Raw genomic sequence first — 26764 nt, 5'->3', positions numbered from 1 at the left:
GACTGCAGTCATGGGAGTGCAAGATAATATAGGTATCGGTAAAGGCAGAGTGCAATGCTCCAACTGTCCCTACCTCAGGTTGGTGCACATAGTCCTGGGTTTGTCAGCAGTATGGCTGGACTATGGGACTTAGTATATATTGGGATGCTGAAGCAGCTTTTGCCTGTTCTCCATGCAGAAGGAGGGAATTCACCAATGTTACAATGTGTGCTATTCCAGGGTGTGAAGCGGATCAGTCCTGTCACTAATCTGGAAGAGTTTTACTACCCGCCCTGGAAGAGGAGGCTTTTTCAGTATCTGGTCAGTCTTCCCATCTGCCTCTCATGTCTCTCCTTCGTCTTTCTCGTCATGCTGGGCTGCTTTGAGCTGCAGGTTGGTGTCACTTCTCCTTTCTTGTCCTTTCCAGTGGCCCTCTGTCATTCCCTCCTCATGCCAGCAGGTTTCTGTCTTTCTTTAATGCAGGAGTTTGTGCTGAGTGTGAAAGAATTGCCCCGCATCCTGAGATTTCTTCCAAAGATCATTCTAGCCATCTTTGTCACCACGTGCGATGAGCTGTACAGGAAGATCGCCTACTGGTTAAACGATATGGGTGTGTGATATGATGCGTGTGTGAGTCTCATGAGCAGAAAGCGATGTGGATTGCATGGTCCATAAGCAGGAAGGGATGCGAGTGTGCTGGCGTTTGGTAGAAAGTGAGGGGGTGGATGGTCTGGAAATGATGTGGCTTTGAATCTCATGGGCAGGTCAACTCAAGTTGGGGTAAGGTGGCAAATGTAATAGTAACGTGACATGTATAATCTGTGGCTGGATAGTGTTGCAAAGTGTATGACCCAGAGGCAGGAAATGATGCAGGATGCATGGCCTATAGACAGGAAGTAATGTGTGTGCGGTTTGTGGGCATGAAATGATGCTCAATAAATGATATAAGGGCAAGAACTGATACAGAGCAGGCGGAATGCGGTAAGCAGGGTATGCACGGCAGGGGAGCACCAACATTTGGGGGCACCAGAAACGGTACATGTTGGGCCGGATTATCTTCTTCGTCTCTACCCCCAACCGGCATCTCCCTCACCTGCCCATTCTAACTTAAAAATGTTTTTTTCTAAACAGAGGGTTTCCAGTACGGGCACGATTCAAACATGCTGCCTTCAGCCTCCTCGGCACTCTTCTTCTGCTGCCTCAGTCCACCCAGGAAGTTGTGTCAGAGGTGGGGCGGACTGTGGTAGCAGAGGGAGAGTGCCAAGGAGGCTGAAGGCAGCATGCTTGAATCACTCCCATGACGGAAAACTGCTTAGAAAAAAACATTTTTAAGTTAGACCGGGCAAGTGAGGGAGACACCAGACGGAAGAAGGGGTAAGGGTTCAAAGAGAGGCGATGCTGGAACGAGGGTGGTGGGAGGTGAAGTGGAAGAAATAATTGGCATGGAAAAAGGGGGCGGGTGGGAGAATGGGGGAGGGGGAAGAGAGAAAAGAGATATTGGAATGGGGGGAAGAGGGGTAGTGCCGATTGATAATTTGCAGGGGGGTGCCAGAGTCTCTAGCATCTGCCCTGAAGTAATATGGGATATGTAGTCCCCTTGGCAAAAAGTGATATTCATGTGAGGTTCTTGGGTTGGAAACAATGCCAGGTTTAGAGCCTCTGGGAAGGAAGTGAAATACCTGTATTGTATCTACATGCAAGGTTCGTGGATAGGATGTCGTGGGGGAAGGGGGTACATGACCTGTAGGCAGGCAGTGGTGTGGAGAGGCATTTTGTTACTGCGGCTGTTTGGTTTGTGGTGTGTAGATCGAGGCCTGTGCCTCACTGATTCTGAATGCCTTTAATGCTTCTCCTTGCAGAGAACTACCGTCTGCAGAGTGCCTACGAGAAACATCTCATCATCAAAATTGTTCTGGTGAGTGTTACTGTACCTGGAACAGGCAGAAACACACTCCCACATACATACACGTGCCTCCTCCGTCCCTCGATGGCTCTAGGTTCATCAGGGTTAGGCTGAGCTACACCTGGATACAGCAAGATGGGAATCTAAAACTAAGATAGTGAGACACACTCTCAGAAGGATAAACTTAGTATCAAAACACACACACAGTGGACAGGTATAGTTGACTGTAGTTTAATATTTATGTGATCATACTCTTCCCTTCATACTCACTCTATACCTTGCCCCTCAAAAGTGCTTGAACATTGTAGTTCTGTTACGATTTACATATCATCTTGGGCAGATTGTATCATGTAGGAGGTGCATAAGAGGACAAATAAACATTTCAGCTCATCTTTCCAAATGATACTCAAGGCCACTTACAGTCTTATTCAAAACTCAAGTATGATAAGGCCATTCTCCATGGGGCTTCCAGTCTAAATGGGTACATGAGGCAAAAGGCATTGAAGAGACTTGCTGAAAGTCATAGGAAAGGGAAGAAATGTGATATGAAGCCTGGATTACCTGTTTCTTAACCCATTGTTCTCACAGCTTCTCCTAAGAGAGTGGCAGAGGGATACAGACCCTGTCACCTTTAGGACTGGAGTGCTCAGGGGATGGGCACAGGGATACGGAGCTTGTCACCTCTAGGACTGGAGAATTCAGAGGACAGATACAGGGATACAGAGCTTGTCACGTTTAAGAAAGACTGGAGGGCTTGGGGAATGGACCCAGGGATGCAGAGTCTGTCACCTCTAGGACTGGAGGGCTCAGGAGATAGGTACAGGATCTTCGGTTTCTGCTGAAACCAAATCTGCGACCAAAATTGCCTGCTCAGTTTTGGCAGAAACCGAAGCCGAAAACAAAATTGCCCCCTCCCAACAGCCCCCACTTCCTTCCCCCACCTGACCAAAAAGAGCCCACCACCAGACACCCCCCCCCCTCCCTGGTGGAAGCCATCCTCCTGAACCTTCCCCCATAGCGGCAGTTCCCTCCTGAGCCTACCTTGTCATTGGTGGGTAGTAGGTGCAGGAGAGTTCCCACTCACTCCTGCACACAGTCAGCTCCAGGTCTAAATAGCTGCTGCTGGAACCTCCAGCAGCCTGGAGCCAGCCACGCACAGGAACAAGTGGGGATGCTCCTGCGTCCACTATCTACCGATAAGGTAAGCCTATGAGGAGGTTGCTTCCGGGGGGGGGGGGGGGGGGGGGGGTCAGGATGGGGTTGCCACAGAGGTGTGTAAGCTCAGGAGGGCAGCTGTTTGGGGACTGTGAACATAGTTGTGGTTCCAGCCAAAAATGCATAAGCATTTTTGGCCAAAACCAAAATAAGGCCAAACACGGATTTCAGGTCAGTTTCAGCACCAAAACCAAAATTTGGTTGGCCTCTAACAGGGTATACAGAACCCGCCATCTCTAGGAATGGAGAGCTCAGGAGATGGGTACAGGGATATAGAGCCTTTCACCTCTAGGACTGTATGGTGGCCTGTATGCTGCCATTCTGATTGGCTGTTCCCGTTTTCCTTTAATTGCTTTTCCCTTTCTTTATTTCTCTTTGGACAGTTTCAGTTTGTAAATTCTTACCTGAGTCTTTTCTACATTGGTTTCTACCTCAAAGACATGGAACGGCTGAAGGAGGTAATGTATGGCAGAAACAGAGAAATAAATTGCATGGCCCATTTTGTCTGCCCACTTTCCCTCCTATCTCATTACCATCCCCCATTTTACTTTCAACAATTTTTTATTGATAACCAGACGTACAAACAGCTCCAACAAATGTTATATGCAAAAGTCAGATATCACCATCCCCCATTTTATCTGTGGTTTCATTCTTTTGCTTCTCCATCATTAAAGATCCTCTGTTCTGCTCCCATATGTCCTTCAGTTCAATAGTCCTTTCTTAGACACCATCCTGAGGGATGTACATACAGCATTCAGAAGTCACAAGACCCAGAGGCAAGGTGGTGTGCCCTGTTTCACTGGGACCTCTACCACATCTTGCAGATTTAAAGTGCTTGCTGATTACTTACCAATGTTCATGCTGCAAAATCTGATTCTGTTTTAAACTAGCTGGATAAGAGGTTACCTGAATCTAGAGGCATTGTTTGATGTTTGATTTCTTGTGCAAAAAGTGCTTAGCTTGATGGGCTATTGCCTCAAACTTTATCTTGTAAAAGGTTTTTCGTTTCCAAATATTTTGCAAGTGAGCCAGAGCTCTGCAGATATTTAAGGATCCACTACCACAGATGTCACTCTTACCCTTCAGTGGGGCAGCAGTCTTTCTGTGTAAGCTCCCTCGTCTGTCTCCGGCTGCATGCCCGCTTGCTTCTTACTTCCCTTTGACTTCCTTGTTGCATGTTTCATCTTTCTTTCTGTTACTCATTAGTTATTGTTTCTTTGTTCTCTCTCTCTTTTCTGACCCTTCACAGCTCCTGTTAGTCTTCTCCCTCTCCCAAAGTCTCCTGCGTCAGATCAGAGACGCGCTCCTTCCCTTCCTCAGCCTGCATCTCCATCTCTCACTCATCCTCTTCAAAGGTCTCCTGGGCTTTCTCTGGTGGCTAACCCGCTCCAAAGTACGAGCAAGGGCCAGGGACTTCATTTGGTGCTGGGTAGGGGTGGAGTGGGAGGTTTTCTGCTGGCTGACACCCCCTCTAAAGTACGAGCAGGGGCCAGGAATTTCATCTCTCACTGGGTGGGGGTGGATGGGAGTTTCTCTGGTGGTTGACCCCCTCCAAAATATGAGCAGGGGCCGAGACTTCATCTGCTGCTGGGTGTGTGTGTGGGGGGGGGGGGGGGTTTCTCTGCTGGCTGACACCCCCTCCAAAATATGAGCAGGGGCCAAGACTTCATCTGTTGCTGGGTGGGGGGGGGGGGGGGGTCTCTGCTGGCTGTCACTCTCTATAATATGAGCAGGGACTGGGGACGTCATCCACTGATGGGTGGGGGTGGTTTCTTTGCTGGACGACCTGCTCTAGAGTATGGGAAGTAAGGATATTAGCTTCACATTCTCCTAAATTAGCTCACAGTGGTGTATGAGCTTTTTAGTTTAATTTTGTCAGATCTTTTGCTTATGTCACATGTTGTTCAGGTACAGAAAGGTGGTGGTGGGAAAGGGCGGAAGAGCACTGAAGGAGGTGAACAGGATCAAAATTTCTCTGGATACCTGTAGTAGCAGCAGCAGCAGCAGCAGCAGCAGCTCCCTGAGAAAACACAATTGTATCAATACACCAAAATTCAGGTTACTTATCTGTAATGAGGGTTCTCTGTACACAGCAGAATAAGTCAGTCACAAGCTGGCGACATAATCCAATGATGCCATGGACAGATTAGTTCTCTTAGAGCTCAGAAGAGCCTGGAAAGACCTTTCTGAGCATGTTCATGTCATTTCGTTATTTATATACTGCTTAGACCTAAGTTTTATTTTACAGATACTGGGTCTGTCCCTAGTGGGCTCATAATCTAAGTAGTACATTGTACTACTGTTATACCTGGGGCAGTGGAGGGTTGAGTGACTTGCCCAGGGTCACACACAGCTGCAGAGGGAACTGAACCTGGTTCCCTAGGATCTCAGCCCACTGCCGACCATTGGGCAGCAGTGGGAATTGAACCCAGTTCCCCAGGTCTGCAACTTGCTACACTAACCATTAGGCCACTCTTCCACTCCCCACAGGGCTCACTTGTTTCTGCTCCAGTACATTCCCTAGATTCATGTGAGAGGTAGATGGGTTTGCATGGCTGACTTATCGCTGTCCACAGAGAATCCCTGTTAGACGTAAGTAACCCCACTTCTCCTATGGACAAGCAGGCTGAGTCCCAAGCAGTGGGCTATGAATGGGTGTTATAAAGGAAAGTGTGTTCACCCATTGTGGCCCATGAAAGTGCTGTAATAGGATGAAACTGCATAAAAGAGGTGGAGTTCAAAGTTAGATTAAAGTTAGCAAAGCAGCGATGGAGACCTCTATGTGAATTACGAAGGGTGGTAATCCTTACTGAGAAGTGAAAGAGAACACTGGCAGAAATATTTGAAGGCATGTGTCCCTGATGACAAAGAAAAACATTGTGCAGGAACCCATCACAGTAACTGATGCAATCATGAGCCCCAAAGCAGACCAGCCAGAGTGCCCGAAGTGTCAAAGCAAAGCCAATACGGGAGGTCCAGAGTCAGGACAGCATTTCAGGAGGGACTGTGGGGCTACTAATACGCCTGTGGTGAAACAAAAAACAGTCTGAAGGTCCACCCAGACATAGGAACTGTTTTCTGCTTGTAAGAGTGGGTGCTTGCATTTCAAGCACTGGTCTGCTTGTAGGAGAGGAGGGAGTACATTTCAGATGCTGGTCTGCTTGTAAGGGCGTGGGTACATTTCAGGCACTGGTCTGCTTGTAGGAGGGGGTAAGTGCACTGTAGACACTGGTCTGCTTGTAGGATGGGATGAATGCATTTCAGGCACTGGTCTGCTTGTAGGAGAGGATGAGTGTGTTTCAGGTGGTGGTCTGCTTATAGGAGGAGGGCGAGTGCCTTTCAGATGTTGGTCTGTTTGTAGGAGGGGATGAGTGCATTTCAGATGGTGATCTACTTGTAGGGGGAGGGCAAGTGTCTTTCAGATGTTGGTCTGTTTCTAGGAGGGGGCGAGTGCATTTTAGATGCTGGTCTGCTGTAGGTGGAAGCTGAAAGCATCCCAGAAGCCTGTTAGTGAGAGTGTGACTTGCTATAATTATGGCTAGGCAGTAGAACAAGGGTATTTGGGGGGATGAAAAGCGAGATCTCTTAAGGTCTGGAGTTTGATGGGCTTTATGTGTCCTTATACCTCCCTGCGTGCTTGTAAGTAGAACATGGATGCAGTTCATTTGGAGTCTTAGGAGGCAAACAATGTCAGAGACTCATGAGGTTTTGGCTTGCCTGATGTGTGGCAGGGTGGGGACATTTTTACAGTCCCAAAACAAAAAAAAAACTAGAAGAAAACACCCTCTACAGAGAAAGAATAACAAACATAAACAGAGGGGTTGGGATGGAACATAGAATGACCACAGCAGTGTCCTGTGGTCATTCTGTATTCTTTCCTGGCTTTTTCTGTTTGTCTTTGCTTGGCACCTTAACAGTCAGAATATATGGCTTCTCAGCCTGGATGATGGAGTGCAGTTGTATATGACTGTCGTAAAAGGATTAGGAATGGGTGAAAACGTTGCACAAGAGGAAACATACACAGGTTGAATTTCCAGGGGGAAAGGTCTACAAGGAAGCAACCTGAGGTAGGCAGTTCAGGTGTGCCCTCATTAACCATCCAGGGCCACTTGCAGCTCAAAGAAATAAGGTATAGAAGGGCAAGTATAAGGTTTATTTGGCAGAAAGATTATTGCTACATTATGAAAGGTAGAGGGACAAAACAGAGTTTCTTGTCCTTGGGCAATTAGAGCTGTAGATATGTAGGACGTTGTTGGTTCCCTCACCGATGGTCATAGAAGAAAGGAATGTAAATTTTCTTTGTTCAGTAGTGAGTTATGAGGAATATAAGTTTATTTTCTTGCAGGATCTTGCAAGAGTCATGAAACTGGTAGATCTGGAGGATAGGCGTACATGAGAGGCAATGACCAAGCTCTGAAGGAGGCATAATGGACCCAACTGTCTGAGGGAGATCCTCAAGGGCAAGACCTCCGGAGCAAAATAAAAGGTGTTTGTTTTGTCTGACGCAAAAATTTAAGTATGAAGAAAGTCAATATTGAACATACATTGCATATGTGTTGAAGTGCAAGTCACAAAGATTGTATGCTAAGTGATTGTGGCACTAAGAAACAGTATGGCTTGGAAGGCACAAAGGTGATTCTTATCAGATACAGAGCTGCATGATTACCCATCTCCATGAGAAAGGATTGTCCCCTAAGGGAATAAGTGTAGAATTTTAGGGGACTGCTTGGAATTCTGGAAGGGCAATGAAAAAGAGTGCGTGTGCAGGTGTACCCGTGATGGTGGGCAATGGGCAGACAGCAAAGCAGTGTGACTCTTCAGGGCTGGACCAGCGATGGCAGGTGTGCTCCCTAACCTGCTTTCAATGCATCCACTGTCAGATGACACAAGCGTAGGAGATAATGGAAGCTCTTAGAGGAAAACAGGTTTGAAACAACACAACTTCAGGGTGGATTGTAGGTGAGGCGACAAGACAATCTTGTTGTGCATTGTGTACACAGTGATAACAGGGGATGGAGCTCCTATCAGACAAGAACACTTTACAGCAAGCAAACAGTAGTATGATATGTGTGGAGGCCTTTTGCACATGGCCTTCAGTTATTTGGATGGAATACAATGTGGGTGCCTGCTCCATTGTACAGAGAACACCATTACAGCCTCCGTACAGAAAAGCAAAATGATAAGCCTAAAAAATAATCATGCAAAAGCTCACAGAGAGCAAAAAGTAGTATGTGTGTTGGTAAAATATCAACCTTGCAAGATGTGCTGGCTCCAACAGGCAGTCAGATGAAATTGGAACCATCAGCGCAAACCATGCCCACGTATGGAGCAGAAGGTGTGATGTGCCCACCTCTGTACAGTGGAATGCACTGTGCTGTACCTGGGTGCTGCTTGTCTGCACCAGGTTCTAGGGCTCCTTCCCTAATTACCATTGTGCTGTGCTAAAGCTGAAGTTGGATAATGCAGCCTGCTCATCTGGAGGTGGATCTTTCCGAGGGAGAGACAGGCCCTGTATGTCCTCCAGGAGTGAGGTGGGTTAGGGGAGGCAGACTCCACTTTATTGTCAGGCCCAAGTTGCTTCAGAACAGAGCCGGTGACTAAGAGCACTGGGGATGGGGCATCGGCACAGGGAGATCTGCTGGGGTGGGCCTCTTCCTGTGCCAGGAATGAGGGAAGGGCAGCAGGGAGGAAGTCTCCCCTGAGCTGAGAAACATAAGATGAAGGAAACAAAAGAGTAAAAAACCAAAAAGGAACTTAACAAGAGAAAATTAAAAATGCAGGGAAACTAAGGAAGAATATAGAGGGGAAAAGAATGATCTGCCTGTCTGGCAGGGCAGAAATGGGTGGGTACTGTGGTGAGGGGTTGCTATCACATGCTCAGAAAGGTAAGGTAAAGAGTAATGGATTTGATACATTGTTTTTCTGTGGTAAAGTATTACATTTATTATATACAGATGCTTTCCTGTGACCAAAGTGGGCTCACAATCTCAGTTTTGTACCTGGAACAGTGGAGGGGGAAGTGACTTGCAGAGAATCATAAGAAGCTGCAGAGGAAATTGAACCCAGGCCCCCAGTTCTCAACCCACTGCACTAACCATTAGGCTACTCCTCCACTCCTGGGCTTTTCTGAGCGCTTAAAGACAGCACCAGTTGTGGCTGACTCATCCTGCTTGTCCATGGAAAAAAAAAGTTCCCCTTCCTGAAAACTCCCAAACTCTTTCAGCCACGCACAAAATGACTGTGAGCAGCAATGAATCATGTTAGCAGAGGGTTGGGAAAAACAGTGCAGCTGCCTCTCCTGGCCCTAGCAGAATATTAACTGGTTTGTCTCATGCTTCCCCACAGATGCTGGCCACACTCCTCGTTATGAGACAATTTCTGCAGAACATAAAGGAGGTGTCACAGCCACACCTGTACGAGAGGTTTAAGACCTGGAGAATCAGCACACAGACACTCTGGCAACTCTCACTAAGCCTCCTGAAGTTATTCACCCACACTTACATCATCACCACCAGGGCTGGCCAGGCCCAGACTGTGCCAGCAGAACCAGGGGTAGCAGGCAGCCTGCTGCAAATAGGAGCCCCCAGCCAGAATGAGGCCAGTGTCGAGAAGAAATGCCTCAACGGTGGGTGTGGAGTCCCTGAGGATGAAGAGGGGGAAAGGCAGGAGGAGGAAGACGAAGAGGAAGAGGAGGAGGAGGATAGTATTATAGACTGTGGACTGAAACTGAAAAGGGTGAGCTTCCTGGATAGATCAGACAGAAAAAGCATACGCAGCACCCTGGAGGAAGACAGCTTCTTGGAGGAGGGAAGCCCCACCATGGTAGAGAAGGGCATGGACCCCACCTCCATGTTTGAGCTTTGTGAGGAGGAAGAGGAAAATGGAGGGCTCTCGGGCAGCCCCAGAAAGGAAAAATCAGAGATCCAGGAGATGGCAGTGATTCTTCGGCACCAGAGGAGGAGAGTGGGATGGGGAGACAGCAATGAAGAGGAAGAAAGGGAGTCGAAGAAGCAGCATCGTGCATCCTGGATTGATCCTCCAGAAGAAAACTACGCCACAAACCTAACGCAAGCGGAGGTGGAGAGCTGCATGAACAAATATGAGGTAATAGATAGGGGTGTTCATAAGGTGGAGAATAAGGGCATTAAGTCCTGGTGTGTTGGTGCCATCTTCTCGGAGCAGGAATGGGCAACCACAGTCCAGGAGAGACACGACCCAATCGGGTTTTCAAGATGTCCACAATGCACATGCATGAGATCATGCATATGCATTGTGGACATCTTGAAAACCCGATTGGGTCATGTCTCTCCTGGACTGTGGTTGCCCATTCCTGCTCTAGAGAGAAGATGGCACGTTAAGGTACTTTCGGGGAGGGCACCCTGACTCATGGCGGGAGGGTAGGTAGATGGATGGAGTCGGGTGGGCGGAGGGAGGGGTCTGTAAAAAAGGTGGATGGAGTGTGGGGTTGTGTTTCCCAGTTCCAGTCATGGAGTACCCTTTGCCAGTCAGGTTTTCAGGATATCCACAATGAATATGCATGAACTTGATCTGCATACACTGTCTCCATTATATGCAAATCTTTCCTCCTTTTTCTGGAGCCATATAGTAACCCTACTGAAAACCTGACTGGCAAGGGGTGCTCTAGGACCAAACTTGGGGAAACACTGTGAGCCTCAAAACATAAACAGCCTTGAGGCAAGCACCTTAGCAGTTTCAAAATCTTGCATCTTGAAACTTCTAGTTCTCCAGGCACGCATTATGTTGTTGCTGATCTGTTCTGTGCCTGGGGCACGACTTGAGACTTTAAAGAGGCGTGTTCTTTAGCTAGAGCATGTTCCACGAGTTTTACATGCGTTGATATGTTCTTTTCTCAGGACACGTTTCAGGATTACCAGGAAATGTTCATCCAGTTTGGTTATGTCGTGCTGTTCTCTTCTGCCTTCCCACTGGCCGCCGTCTGTGCCCTTACCAATAACATTATTGAGATCCGGAGTGATGCCTTCAAACTGTGTTCGGGACTGCAGCGGCCCTTTGGCCAGCGGGTGGAGAGCATCGGCCAATGGCAGGTGAGCAGCAGCCTCTGCGCCAGAAGGAAAACATGCATTTGTGTGTGGACATGGCCTGGGCAATGTACATAGGAAGTGCCAAATGGGTCAGATGAAAGGTCCATCGCAACCAGTTTCCTTTCTCCAACTGTAGCCAATCCAGGTCACTTGGAAAAAGTATCCAAAAGATCCCCAGTGGGGAGAATCATTCCATGTTGCTTCTTTCCACAAGGTAGAGGTAGCAATCCCCAGCAGCTGTCTGACTAATACAGTGCAATCCACTTAAGTGTCTTTCTTTCTTCTATGTTTGTGCAGCGCTGCGTACGCCTTGTAGCGCTATAGAAATGCTAAATAGTAGTAGTATTAGTAGTAGTAGTAGTAGTGCAAGAGTCTGGGGCCAAAGAAATACATGCAGTTAACCGGAGCATGCACTTAACCGTTGTGACCCAAAGAAGCTTGACATCTGATAAACATATGTACAGTACTGTTTATTATTATACGTACAGTATACAGTCTCCGTTAACTGACGTTAGGCTTACTTGAAGTAATCAGTTATAGTCCTCTGTACACTATTGGGTCTGTGAGTTCCATAGACTAAGTCTGCCAGATGGTAAAAACTGTCATAGCACTGACATCCAGTGGCCTCCAGATAGGCCCGCACAGTGTTGAGATTCCCTAGTGCTCTTGCAAAAGTGACAGGAGGTTGTTGAATTTCGTCAGCATGTGCCTCGCTGCTCATTTCATCATCAGCCGTTGCCTGCATGTAGGCGCGTATCTCGACATCAGTGCTGTAATAGCTGTTTGTAGATCATAATCAACAGCTACGTAGTGATGAAACTCCTCTTCAGTAACACCGGCTGGGATGTCAATAGCCTGTTAATCTGACGCGTTTGCAACAGCTGCATCTGTTTTGTCCCTCGCCACATCCTTAAGAAAGCTTGCCTGCTTGTAGCAGTTCACAATGGTTGCCTGTGTAACATGATTCTAGGCTTCTTTCTACATATGTAGGGAATCCAACAGTGATAGATTACGAGGCAGTTCAGCAGCACGTTTATCCTTGCCAGTCTGGTCATCCATAACGCTCATCAGACAACGTAGCACAAGAGCCCGATAATGTTTTCTGAAATTGGCTATTATGCCCTGATCCATAGGTTGGATCAGAGAGGTAGTGTTTGGTGGCAGAAAGACCACCTTGACGTTAGACAGCCTGACATCATCACTGTGTGCAGCACAATTTTCACAAAGCAACAGAATCTGATGCTTTTGTGCCCGCATTCTAGTGTCTAACTTCTTTAGCCACTGCTTCCAAATTTCCCCAGTCATCCATGAATTTGCGTTAGCCTCGAATGACACAGGAAGTCGCTTAACATTCTTGAAGCAACGGGGCTGTTTGCTCTTTCCAATGACGAGTGGTTCCAACTTCTCACTCCCATCCATATTGCAGCAAAGGAGGATCGTCAGTCGGTCCTTCGACGTTTTACTTCCTGTAGTTTTGGCTTGTTTGAATGCAAGTGTTCCATCAGGAATCACTCGCCAGTAGAGACCGTTTTCGTCAGCATTGAAAATGTCACGAGGTGCAAACTCGTTCAAGATGGTAGGAAGAACTGAAACAACCCAATTTTCAGCACCAAAGTCATCAGCGTCTTGCTTTTCACCATGCTGTTTCTTGAATTTTATGTTGTTCCTCTCCTTCCATCTTTCCAACCATCCAACAGTGGCTTTGAATTCAGTTAGTCCAAGACTTTCAGCTAGCAGCTGATTAGCTTTTTCCATAAGCAGCGGACCACTGACAGGAAACTGTCTGCTCCTGACTTGAGAAAACAACCGAAGAAGAGCATCTTCTACATCCTCAGCTTTTCCCGCCGGTTTACGTTTCCTGTGTGGATTTGTATTGTTTTGCCAGTCTTCCAGAAGCTGATCTTTCTGCTTCAAGATACGTGAAATCAGGGGCCTAGCCAGACCTTGGCGGGAGGGGGGCCAGAGCCCGAGGTGGGGGGCACTGTTTAGCCGCCTCCCCCTGCTGCTGACCCCCACCCCGCCACTTTGGACCCCACCCCTGCCGCTGCAACCACAACCCCCCCGCCACCGCCCGCCCACCCCCTGCCCTACCGCCGCATCAGGTACCTTGTTTGCTGGCGGAGGTCACCAATCCCCGCCAGCCGAAGAGTCTTCTTCAGCGCCGGTCGACTCCGGTGCCTTCGTGGTGTGATCATCTATTTCTGACGCCTTACGTCCTGCACCATGCATGTAGCCCCATGCAGGACGTAAGGCATCAGAAACAGATGATCACACCACGAAGGCGCTGGAGTCGACCGGCGCTGAAGAAGACTCTTCGACTGGCGGGGATTGGGGACCCCCGCCAGCGAACAAGGTACCTGACGCGGCGGCGGGGCGGGGGTCAAATGTAGAGGGGGCCAGAGCGTAATCTGTGGGGGCCCATGCCCCTGTGGCCCCACGTAGCTACGCCCCTGCGTGAAATTTGACTGGGATTGACACCATATTCTTTAGCAATAGATGCTTGACTTTGATTGTTTTCTAATTTTTTAAGAACTTCTATTCGTTCAGCCAGTGTTAAAGTCTTACAGTTGCGCAATGACGACGACAACTCCAGTGTACACTCTTAACAACTTTCTTTCGCTTATTCTGCCTGTGGCAGTTAACCAATGAGATTTCAAATTTATCGCCCCTTTGTCACGTGCCAATCGGCTTCCATATTCCGTGCGTGCGCTTATGCGGAGTCTTTCCTGCAGAGGAGCGGTCTTAAACCATGCATATAAGCGAATCTTGCACTTATCAGTGGTGCGCTAAACCGGTTTGTCCCCATAGAAATTGATGGCGCCAAAAACGGGACCAAAGTACGGCATGCAGTTAAACAGAGCATGCGCTTATCCGACGTGCACTTAAATGGAGTGCACTGTACTTGTTAATGAATCTGTTCTTCAGGAACTTGTGCGGCTTCAGGGTGTTACACACACATCAGTTCTTAGGGTCTGGTTGGGTATTTCTCATGAGAGTAGCCAAAAACAGTGCTAAAAAGAACCACCTGTATCAGACATATTTTCTGCTTTATCTGCATGGCCTTTGGCACAGGATTTACCAAAGTTTTTTTCCCTAACTGATGAATTCTCACCAAATGTTGTTAAAAATCGACAAATCTGACAAGCCATCAGAGCCACAGTTTTGAGAGGGTAAAAGATGGTCTAGGTAATGTTTAGCTTGCAGTGGTCAGTAGGTTTTTTTTAAATGCTGATCACCACGGGCAGAAGTAGCTCCAGATATTCTATGTCCCAGCTCTGGCCCGGCATGTCTGGGGTTAATTGCAAAAGTGCTGGCTGCCGGATCTTATGTAGGTCCCAGCTAGGGTTACCATAAAAAAATAAAGTGCCATTGCACCTCAGCCCGGACCTTGCCACATCATACCACACAGACACCTTGACCCCCCAAGAAAGCCAGATTCTATAAGCAGTGAAAATACTGGTAAAAGTAACAGAAATACATTTTCTTCTGTACACTGCTAAATACAAAATTAGAAAAGATGAACATTTCCAAAAAAAGTAAACATCCATGAGCAGCATGTCACTCTCTGCTCTCCATCCCCTTCTATCCATGTGCTGTATTTCATTTCCCCCTTTGCCCTTCCCCCCATGTACGTCACCCTCACCCAGTGGTGTGCTGGTAAATTTTAAAGAACAGGCTCTCTCTGCCCGGTCCACCTCTGTGCCCCCCACCCCTCCCAGATTGCAGAGCTGGCTATACCCGAGGAGCAGTGGCGTTCCTAGGGGCGCTGACACCCAGGGCGGATCGCCGATGCGCCCCCCCCCCCCCACGAAATGACACCTCCCCCCCGGCAAAATAACCCCCGCCCCGGGTGCACGCCGCTGGGGGGGGGGGGTGCCGCGCGCCTGTTGGCTCTTCGTTTCCATGCTCCCTCTGCCCCAGAACAGGAAGTAACCTGTTCCGGGGCAGAGGGAGCATGAAAACGAAGAGCCGACAGGCGCGCGGCACCCCCCCCCCCCCCCCCCCAGCGGCGTGCACCCGGGGCGGACCGCCCCCACCGCCCCCCCTTGCTACGCCACTGCCGGGGAGAGAACCTGGGGGGGCAATGCATTCGTCTCTCCGGGGAAAATTTTTTTTTAATGCTCCCAGGTTCCAATCTAATTCATGTTTAATGTGGGATAAAATGTAATAAATAAGCAAATAAATAGAAACTCTGAACATTGAGCACCTGATTCCCATAATATGATGTCTGCTTTAGAAGCCCTTTACCAGGAGAAATAAAAATCTCTGCACCAATAACAGGGTTAGGTGTTCCTATAACCAGCCCCTCCAAATGACACACTGATTACGATTTATAACAAATTACTACTCTACCTATGAAAAGTTATTCCCTTATTATACTTCCTTTGTGTACATCCCTATGCACAAGACGGTGGCATTTAAAAAAATGTTACGTTTTTTTAAACAGTATTCTCCCCCCCCCCCCCCCCCACCTATTACAGACCTCCTCCCTGCTTCCCTGAGCCGAAGGGTCCCACTCCCAGCGCATACCTGAAGGCAGCGTCCCTGGTGGTCTAGATCCCCAGTTTTTCCTGCCCGCTGCCGGTGCTGACCCTCCTCCTGCCGCATCTTCTTTAAAATGGCTGCCAAGATTTACAAGGACGGCCTCGCAAGACATCTCCTTCCTCTTTATTCCCTCCCCTCCATCCATATACATCTCCTTCCTCTCTCTTCTCTCTCATCCATTCATATCCAGCTTTTTTCCTCTCCCACCTCAATGATCCATGTCCAGCATTTCTCCTCTCTCCTCCCCTCCATCCATATTCATCTCACTTCTTCTCTCTTCCCTCCCCTCCATCTATGTCCAGAATTTCTCCTCTCTCCCCTAAATCCATGTGCATCTCCTCCTCTGTCTTCCCTCCCCTCCATCCATGTCCAGCATTTCTCCTCTCCCCCTCCCCTCTATCCATATTCATCTCACTTCCTCTCTCTTCCCTTCCCTCCATCCATCCATGTCCAGCATTTCAACTCTCCCCTCCCCCCATCCATGTGCATCTCCTTCCTCTGTCTGCCCTCCCCTCCATCCATGTCCAGAATTTCTCCTCTCCCCTAACTCCATGTGCATCTCCTCCTTTATCTTCCCTTCCCTCCATTCATGTCCAGCCTTTTTACTTCCTCTGTCTTCCCTCCCTCCCCTCCATCTATGTCCAACATTTCTCCTCTCTCCCTTCCCCGCCATCCATGTGCATCTCCTTCCTGTGTCTTTCCTTCCCTCCAACATTTCTCTTCTCTTCCCTTCCCTCCACTCCATGCCCAGCATTTCTCCTTTCCCCCCTCCCCTCCATCCATGTGCATCTCCTTCCTGTCTTCCCTCTCCATACATGTCCAGCATTTCTACTGTCCTCCCCTCCATCCATCCATGTCCAGCAACTCTCCTCTCTCTCCTGTCCTCCCCTCCCATCCATGTCCAGCAATTCTCCTCAGTCCTCCCCTCCCATCCATGTCCAATGATTCTCCTCTCTCCCCTGCCCTCTTCTGCCATCCATGTCCAGTGATTCTCCTCTGCCCTCCCCTAACCATCCATGTCCAGCAATTTCTCTCTTCCCTCCCCTCCCATCTATGTCCAGTGATTCTCCTCTGCCCCCTATCCTCCCCCCCCCATCCATGTTGTGACTCGCCCCAGCCTCCACCTGCCCCCCTTTTCAGTCCCCAATTTCCAGTTCCAACCCCAGCACTGGCTCCCCTGCCCGCCCTCAGCTCCCCGACAGCCCTCCTTTCCTTCCTGCCAACGCCCTGTATTAAAATCTTTTATTTTACCTCAAGTCGCGGCTCAGCTCGCCTCCAGCCTTCCCTTCCCTCTCAGTGTCCCGTCCTTGTGGAAACAGGAAATACATCAGAAGAAGGCGGGACACTGAGAGGGAAGGGAAAGCTGGAGGCGAGCTGAGCCTTCTGCTTTCACTGCCGCCGCCATGACTTGAGGTAAAATAAAAGATTTAAACGCAGGGCGGGGGCAGGAAGGAAAGGAGGGCTGTCAGGGAGCTGAGGGCAGGCAAGTGAGCCGGCACTGGGAGTCTGTGACCCTGCAGCTTGGGGGGAGGGGGGAGGAGAGGCAAGCCGGCTCACACTCCCAGAATTGGCTTGCAAGATGCCAAAAAATTTGACAGCCGGCTCTTGCGAGCTGGTTTTGAGCCAGTTCCAGCACACTACTGCCCTCATCAATTTTTTTTCCAACTTCCCTCCCTCCCTGCACCCACACTCCATCCACCTTTTTTTACAGCCCCCTCCCTCCACCCACCCATCCATCTATCCACCTCCCCTCCCACCCTGAGTCAGGGAGCCCTCCCCAAACCTACCTAACATGCCCTGGTTGTTGCCTCTTCAGGGCAGGAAAGAACCCCATTCTTTCCTGCCCGCTGCTGCTGACCTGCTCGCTACCACTTCAGAATGGCTGTTGAGACATCAAGCTGGTGGCCTCACGATACTTCTGTGGAAGTCTTGTGAGGCCACCGCCTTAAGTCTCGGTAGTCATTTTGAAGCAGTGGCAGCGAGCAGGTCAGCGGAAGCAGGCAGGAAAGAGGGAGGTTCTTTCCTGCACCGATGAGGCCAACACTAGACCACCAGGGTGCATTAAGGTACATTTCAGGGAGGGCACCCTGAAGGCCACCCACGAGCCCACCAGCCAGCCAGTAAGCCCACCCAGAAACCTGGACAAACGGGCAGGCTGGAAAAAACCACTCAGACCCCAATAGTTCCCTGAAAAGGAAGACATGTCTGGGGAAATTCGGACATATGGTAACCCTAGTACCGGCCAATATTCAGCCAGCACTCGATGCAGGCCCTGGCTGAATATCAGCTGGGACCTGCATAAGGGATGCAGATGTTCTGATTCCTCCCCACCCATAAAGCAAGCCCCCCTCCTGGCCTAGAGGGAATCATGCCCACTCACTCCTACCCCATTGTGAGTCCAGCCTCAAAATGGCCACCTAGACCCCTAGCAACAGTCTTGCAAAACTCATGGGCCTGGACATGCTTTTTCTCCAAGGGGAGAGGGAGGGGGATCAGGACTTGGGGGGGGGGGGGGCAGCAGAAGTACCGATGCTACTTACCTGGAAGTTAACCATGTATCAGCCAATATTCAGACTTTTTGCTGTCCTAACTTTAGCCGCTTACTAATATCAGATTGGGCATTTTCTGCAGGGTGCAGTGTCCCAGTTTTTGTGTCCTGTTTCTGCCCATCTCTAGACTATGGCAGTTTTGTGACCCCTGCATGTTTCTTTTACAGAATGTCATGGAGGCGATGGGCGTACTTGCTATCATTGTGAACTGCTACCTGATTGGTCAGTGTGGGCAGCTGCAGCGCCTCTTTCCCTGGCTCACTCCAGAGGGCGCCATCATTTGTATTGTGGTGTTGGAGGTAAAAGATCATACTGGGGGTGATGGTGGGGGGAGGAGAGCTATCAAAGCAAAAAGGGAAATCTCTGCTCATCCAAACTTGTCTTTTTTTTCTTCCCAGACAGACCTTGTCCAATAGGTTGATCCAGCCCTGGCTTTACTCCACTGCACATTGAAAGATACAGTGCTAGGCCTTGGAACATGTCCATGTATATAATGGGCGTAAAACCAGGGCTGCATCAATCTGTCCTTACCTGAATGCAGACCAGAGGGCATTAGAGGGGTTTTAACCTGCTGTTGAAAGTATTTGGGGAATTCCTTGCTTGCTAAAAACAAAGGACCTAATTCAAAGGATTTATGCTGATAAAAGTGTCCTCTTTGATGATTTACTAGGGCCAAATGCAAAACATTTTACTCAGAATTTCACTAAACTCTTAAATTTAGGAGCATAAAAAGTGGGTGGCAGCAGGGGTGCATTTAGGGGTCCTTTTACTAAGGTGTGCTAACAGATTTAGCACACGCCATAAGAATATAATGGGTGTCTTATCACTTAGCGCATGCTAATCATTAACATACACTAAATCCATTAGCGCACCTTAGTAAAAAGGACCCCTTAGGGAAAGAAGTTAGGAGCGCAGCACTGATTTTCAGAACTAGGCTCAAATTTAGGCCTGCCATTTGTTTGCATAGATAGATTTATGAGCATTAAGTTTTAAGTTCCTAAACTAAGATGAATTTTCAGCTTAAAAGTTATGCTCCTAAATTTGACTGAAAAAAGGCACACATTTAGGAGTATAAGTAGTCTCTGAATAATGAGCCTAAAGTGATCCCCTGCAGTGCACATACTGTGCCCCTTTAGAGCTGATGCAGCATGTGGCATCCTGGGGTTGGGGACTGAGCAATAAAGTGGGGTTCTGCACCACCTGGTGCCTTCAGTAGAGAGCTCACCATGTTTGCCTCACTCCTCAGCACTTTGCCCTGTTACTGAAGTACATCATTCATGTGGTTGTTCCCGACATTCCTGCTTGGGTGGCTGAGGAAATGGCAAAACTGGAATACCTGCGCAGGGAGGCCTTCAAGGTATGTGTCACTCCTGGATTCAGCTGGGCAGTGTTGCATGAACACCTGGAACACTGTGTGACTGTTACCGAGATCTTGGAGAAAGTTAAGGGGAAAGGGGCTAGCACAGGTTGCAAAGTGAGAGAGAGAAACCTTTGACTTATCTGCAAGAAAACATACCATCTGTTACTTTCAGATCAGATGCAATGGAGTCACGTGCAATGGAAGCAGCATGGCAGGAATTAGCAAGGATAAATTCCGATGTGTTCTTATCACTGTGAGACTGGTCTCATGCAGTCATAGAATGAGAAAAGAGCGCACAGCAGTGTCAGGAATGAATCCATTTTCTATTCTCCACTTTCTCCTCTCTGAGTTTCTGGGGGAACTGCAGGCAAGCATGAGGAAGCCAGAGGCCAGATTGTTGATGACTTTTGATCTAGAGAACGACACGGGGACGGGAACCCGCAGTAACCACGGGGATGGGGATGGGGACAGGGACAGAGCCCACAAGGATGGGGACAAACTTTGACCCTATGTCATTTTCTACTTTGAAGCCTGTTAATGAACTGGACTGTTATTTATGTTTGAGTGATTTTTTGGAAAAACAAGCAAACATGCTGGCCACAACTAGCAAACTTTACATGGGAGATGCTGTACATTCTGCTATCAGCACATCTTCTAAGAAGACATCTTCTATTGAAGGAGGGATTGTGGAAGACAGGAGAGCTAGACAGTGCGTCATGGGGCATATTTCTCCCTTCTAGGGCATATCTCCCTCTAGGGCATACAGAACAGGTTGTATTTTGTACCCCTGGACATTTTAACAGGGTGGATTAGGATTCCTTGGGGTAGTAGAAATCAGCTATTGCTGGGGTTAGGGAAGCATAGAGGGTGGTGCGAGGAGGGTTATTATAGCTGCTCACTGTTATTATTGTTTTCTATTTGTAATTTATACACAATAGTTGCACAGCATATTGTTCCTTTTTATACTTTAATAAAAAGATTTAAATATCTACTATAATAAAACGCAACCTCAACGTTCTGAGGACACTGACGTCACTGAAGTCAGTCAGACTCCCAGAACGGTTTGTGGATTCATGGTGGTGAAGCCACCCCACTGACCCGTGCCCCGCCCTCGCGTCAAACGTCATGACGTCGAGGGCAGGAAAAAAAAGTCAACTAAACAAACTGATCGCACCCATGCAGAGGGAGGAGGAGTAGGGAAACACGCGGAGCGTGTTTCCCTACTCCTCCCCCTGCCGACCTACCCGCGGAAAGGGGACACACCTCCAAAGCTCCGGAGTGCAAATGACTCCGGAGACCACTGTTCCCACATCCAACACCCCCCCCCCCCCGCGCACACACCTCAAAACGTTCAAGCTGTTCCCACATCCAAAACCCCCCCTCCCCGCGCACCAAACCTCAAAAGATTCAAGCCCCGCCCACAGATTCGTTGACCCCCCCCCCCCCCCCAAAGCTGCAGCTCAAAACAAGGACCTCCAACACCCCTCCCGCAACAACCCCCTCCTAAGCCACCCACCTTCGTGTTGCTTTCCCGGCGGGGGACCCGAAACCCCACCAGCACAAGTCCTGTCTGCTCACTATGGTGTCATCTTCGGCGTTCCTAGTTTGTGCATGCAGGGCTTCTGTGCGTCTGACGTCCTGCACGTGCAGGACGTCAGACGCACAGAACTCTGGCCTGCACAGGCTACCAATGCCGAAGATGATGCCGTAGTCAGCACACAGGACTTGTGCTGGCGGGGTTCCGGGTCCCCCGCCGGCAAAGTAACGCGAAGGTGGGTGCGATGGCGGCGGGAGGGGGGGCGTCGCACCTGACAGGCAGCTGCAGCGACGAATGAAAGGGGGGGCAATTAATTCACACACCTGAGAATTGCAAACCAAACTGTTTAGGCTAAACACACACACAGTTTGGCTCACTGAAGCTCTGTGTCACACACACACACACACACACACCATCGTCTACATTATACAAACTAAAAATAAATTCCTTCTGATTACAACTACAACACTTTTATAACAACTATTTCATAACAAAAACAACCTCACAAACAACCTTGCTAGCACCCGTTTCCTTTCAAACAGAAACGGGTCTTTTTTACTAGTAAAATTATAATTGTTCAAGGCTTCTGCAGATGAGAACAGAGCGGGGACGGGGCAGGGACGGGAACAGAACTTGCAGGGATGGGGCAGGGACGGAGACAGGGCCTGCGGGGACAGACTTTGTTCCCGTGCCATTCTCTATTTTGATCATTAAGATGAGTGTGTCTTCTTGTCTCTACAGAAGCATGAGCGCCAGGCCCAGCATCACTACCAGCAACAGCAACGACGGAAGCGTGAAGAGGAGGAGCGCCAGCGCCAAGCAGAGTACCATGCCCGGAAGGAGCGCGAGTCTAACCGGAGTGATGGGAAATCTGAGGCTGCAGGCCACAATCACACCAGTGAGAAATCCCAAGTGAAATCCAAAGGGTCTCACAGCTCAGAGAAACCCAAGAGACCCAGCTCTCTGTTGGCTACCAACAACGTCCTGAAACTGAAACAGATAATCCCACTGCAGAGTAAATTCCTGTCAGGTGGTGGTGGTACAGCCAGTATTGCCGCATCATCAAAAATCCCTCAGTCTCCAACCAGCAATGACATCAAACTACCAGGATTTCTCAGCTTTAAGTTCCTCAAATCGCCAGAAACCAAGAGAGATCCAGAGAAAGTCCAGTCCCCTACTAAGCCATTCAACCCAGGCAAGCTGTTTAACTTCGGAGGCAAATCTGAAGTCAGTGGCAATGGGGCCACTGCCATATCCAGCCAGCCACGGCCTGGCCCTCCCTTGGAACACACAGAAAAAACGCCTGGAAAGTTTCACCTCAATGGGGTTCCAAATGACACTTATGCTGCGGACCCCAGTATCAAATATGAAGAGGAAGGTGCTGTTCAGAAGCATTAGAGAGAAGAGGGATAATCCAGCTCTGTTCTTCAAGCAGAATGCTTTAACACCTTGGGCACAGGCAGGCACTCAGCTCAGGGGGAGGGAGGCCACATTTGTTCATACTAAGGGAAAGGGAAATGGGACTTGATATACCGCCTTTCTGAGGTTTTTGCAACTACATTCCCCCAACACAGAACTGTTAACAGTGGAGTTCTGCATGGTTCTCAGTCACTGCCGAGTTAGACAAAAGGGCTGCTGGGCAGGACTGAACTGCACTGGCAGAGCTGTATGTGTGAGGATCTCGGCATTGGAACAGCAGGGGGAACTGAAGGACAGGAGTAAGTTGCATGGGCAAATCCATGTGTAAAGATCTCAGTATTGGAGCAGCAGAAGGTGCTGCAGGGCAAAAATTAGGTGCATTTTTGAGGATTTCAGTATAAGATTAGTAACACGTGCTATAGGCAAAGACAGAACTGTGAGGAGGGGTCTCAGTACTGAAAAAGTAAGTGTTGCAGAGCAAGAATGAGATGTATTGGTAGAACCGGCTGGGCACATGATTGCCGTAAAATACACAGCAATTTATATATATTATAGCAATAGCCTTGGAGCAGAACTGTATCCCAGTCTTTGAAGGAGAGAGTTTGTGAGGATTCATGGAATGTTTAGGAGCTAGGGTTTCTTGAATACAGCTGAGGGTTTGAGAATGTTAAGAGGGATCATTGTAGAATACACAGCAGGGCTTACCCAGTCAGAATGCTAGGCTCCAGTCCATGGTCATATAACCAGCGCATTAAACCCCTAACAAGCAGGAAACCATGTGCCGGAGTGTGGGGTGGTTGAGACTCCAGAGCGCACTGTATTACAGAGGTCCCACTCTCCACTCGGGTGGCAGTCAGAACAAGGTATTAGTTTGGAAGTGGTAATGTCAATTTATGTTCAATTCTGGTCTCCGCATCTAAAAAAAGATATAGTGGAATTAGAAAAGGTGCAGAGAAGGGTGACAAAAATGATAAAGGGGATGGGATGACTTTTCTAGGAGGAAAGGCTAAAGTGGCTAGGGCTGTTCAGCTTGGAGAAATGACGGCTGAGGGGAGATATGATAGAGGTCTATAAAATAATGAGTGGAGTGGAAAGGGTAGACATGAAGCATCTATTTACTCTTTCCAAAAATACTAGGACTAGGGGGCAATCAATGAAGCTACAAAATAGTAAATGTAAAACAAATCGGAGAAAAAGTTTTTTCACTCAAGGTGTAATTAAACTCTGGAATTCATTGCTAGAAAATGTGGTAAAGGCAGTTAGCTTAGCGGGGTTTAAAAAAGGTTTGGCCAGCTTCCTTAAGGAAAAATCCATAGACCATTATTAAAATGGACTTGAGGAAAATCCACTGCTTATTTCTGGGATAAGCAGCATAAAATGTTTTGTACTTTTTTGGGATCTTGCTAGGTATTTGTGACCTGGATTGGCCACTGTTAGAAACAGGATGCTGGGCTTAATGGACCTTTGGTCTGTCCCAGTAATACTTATGTAATGACCAGCCCCTTATAAGGGATCCTCCCATAGGCTGGTCACATCCAAAATGACTTGACACTACCACTTCCAAACTAATATCTTGTTCTTGACTGCTACCCAGGTGGAGCTCTGTAATGCAGTGCTTTCTGGAGTCTCTACCACCCCTCTTAGAGCATGCTTTAGCAGTTCTGCTGAGTCTGGATTGCTTTGTGGTGGTATTTTGAGGTTACTTAAAGGATTCTAGTACATCAACAAGGAGATTATTAGGTGCACTACCCCACCCCCCTTCTGAATCCCTTTCTGTGCAAGTATTTGGGCAGGCAATACCTCAGCCCTTCTGCTCTCTTGAGTTTGTCTCTCATCTTCTGCATGAAGAACAGATAGGATAGGACGTGTTAAGGATGGCATTTTCTATGCATGGGCAAAGATATTTTTTTGCACTAAAGTACACTAACTTGATTCCAGTCTTCATTGAAAGGGTTAACGTGGACATGGAGCCCAGGAACTCACTACCTTTTGGTGAGGGAGAAAAGGATACAAAAACACTTTCCATATATGCAGAAATTAGGGCATGTGGTTTATATCTGAATTACACCCTGTTTGTACCCTGTCGATGGTAATACAGCACTTTACCATTTCATTTCTGAGCAACCCAGCCAGGGAACCCACCATCAATTACCAAATAACAAGAGAGGAAAAGATGGGGCTGCTTGGAGAACCTCTTGGCTTTTTGTGGTTGGGTTCATTTAGCTGGCTCACGTGGGCATGAATATGGCAGGGGAGGTGACATGGCACATCAAATATAAAGCCTTTGTTGCTATTGATGAAGTAGGGGGGGGGGCAGAGGCCAGAAAGTAATTTTCTGCTGCATATATCTATAAATATATATACATGTTAGTGGGAAGAGTGTGATCTATGCATAGGCACTGGCTCTGTGGGTACTCAGCACCCTTCGCTATTAAGCAAGTTCCTTCATTTGTGTAAGGGAGGAGGAATTTGTACCGTTTGGCACCCGCTATCCTTTTGAAATGTTGGCAGCTATGAATCAAAGCATGTGGTTCCAGATGGTTAACATACAGGAATGAGAAGGAAGTGGCTTGGAGGCAGCACTGCTGCCCTACAGAGATGAGAGGCCACTACACTTCAAGCCCAGGCTTTTGCCACCATCAACAGAGTAATGTACCTGAAGGAAACAAGTTCTTTTGAATGAAAAGATCAAGGACAAGGGGTCATCACCTGAAGCACAACAGGAATGGGAGAGATGGGACAGACTCCGGTGGAAGTTAGAGAAGGGCAAACTTCATAAGAGTCACACAACAACCCTGGAACTGTAACATTTCAACTGCTCACTGCCTTATGCATTTCTCATAACTAGAGAGGGCATATATGAATTAACAAATGGCGTAAACCTTAATAGTTGGGGGGGGGATAGCAATAGAGGAAGGAGAAACAGATAGAGGACCATTTGATGTGATAGAAACCTGGGGACAGACGGCACGGCTCACATCCATCTCTGGATTTTTCACAGAAGTTAGCAAAGCTGAAATTTTAGCAGTAGCTGTATAAAGCTCACCCTTACTTCCTTAAGTTTAAACTGGAAGACTCTACTTTTTGGGTGGGTTGCAATATATCCAGAGAACAGCTGTAACTTTCATGAGGCAGGCTCCTTCCTCCAAAAGTGTCCAATAGGGAGTTACTTCTCCCCTCCTTCCTGAACAGACAGGATGATAAAAGATTAAACAAACCCCTCTCAAATTTCTGGAAAAAAAATTTCCACATCAGAACCCTTTTGTGGGTACCTGCTGCACCAGTCAATATACCATTCTGACTGACATATTTGAGGCAGATGTGTTGAAACACTCCTTACAGTAATTGGTAAGAGGCTGGGGACCAGCTGCATGTGCTGATGTCATTGGGCTGCATGTCCTAGGGTGATCATAATCTTTGATAAAGGAAAAGGAGGCATGCAGAGTCCCACTACAGACTCTACACAGTCCTGCCCTAAGGGATGGCGCTGCAGTGATGTAACACCAGTCCATGACCACATGGCAGCCTTCAGGGATCGCCACTTACTTATGGCTGTGAATAACAGGTTTATAGGAAGTAATCTGTCCTCCTTTAATGTTCCTTTTAAAGAAATCTGTGGTGACAAAAGCCTTTGGACATTGTGACCATGAGCAGTTGTGGATTTAAGCACAGAGACTACCAGCTGGTAGTAATTGCACACTGAAGGAGAGCATAGGGGGGGGGGGGGTATAACTACATACTGCAGGAAGCCTGGAGGGGAGTGGCCCAGTTGGCCAAACATTAAAAACATGAGGCTGTGCAAGAACCACTTATGGGGGCAGAATGGCCACCCCCAGGCAGTTGCCCCTTCTCCTGAATAGGAAATTCAGTCTTAACCACCAGAACAGTACAGTCTGAAGAGTTGTTTTGATAACATGGCTTGAGTTGGTATCTAACAAAATGATTGGGGTTGATAAACAATACAAAAGGCCTCTTCGCTGGACACAAAGAAGGAACTTGCTCAATAGTAGAGAGTGTGTGGGTGGGGTGGGGGAGCTCAGCATCCACAAAGCTAGCTCCCTTGCCTGTCTCCATGGCCAACTTTGAAGGTCAGATTTTCACAAAACTAACTTTTGACTTAGGAGTACAAATATAATGGAATTCTGGCCTGCTGTTTCCATACCTTTTGGAGGGTTTCGCCTATTTATCGTCATT

General features: G+C 48.2%; 1 protein-coding gene across 2 annotated transcripts in view; it reads left to right on the top strand.

Annotated features, from left to right (window-relative positions):
* The window catches only part of ANO8 (anoctamin 8), a 46475-nt gene extending 22951 nt beyond the window's left edge, over positions 1–23524 (top strand). The window contains exons 9-18 of one of the 2 annotated variants that reach the window (XM_030220044.1): positions 220–372; positions 463–589; positions 1839–1894; positions 3481–3555; positions 4347–4490; positions 9443–10201; positions 10972–11163; positions 18422–18553; positions 19501–19611; positions 21893–23524. In XM_030220044.1, coding sequence (XP_030075904.1) covers positions 220–372; positions 463–589; positions 1839–1894; positions 3481–3555; positions 4347–4490; positions 9443–10201; positions 10972–11163; positions 18422–18553; positions 19501–19611; positions 21893–22549 — 2406 coding nt within the window. In that variant the 3' untranslated portion in view covers positions 22550–23524. The remainder of the gene's footprint in view (positions 1–219; positions 373–462; positions 590–1838; positions 1895–3480; positions 3556–4346; positions 4491–9442; positions 10202–10971; positions 11164–18421; positions 18554–19500; positions 19612–21892) is intronic. The other variant, XM_030220045.1, reaches the window with a different exon arrangement.
* The last annotated feature ends 3240 nt before the right edge of the window (positions 23525–26764 follow it).

Source organism: Microcaecilia unicolor, chromosome 11 (genome assembly GCF_901765095.1).
Source record: "Microcaecilia unicolor chromosome 11, aMicUni1.1, whole genome shotgun sequence".
Taxonomy (NCBI): Eukaryota; Metazoa; Chordata; class Amphibia; order Gymnophiona; family Siphonopidae; genus Microcaecilia; species Microcaecilia unicolor.
Note: the sequence above shows the minus strand (reverse complement) of the source record. Positions and strands in the feature narration are given on the sequence as shown.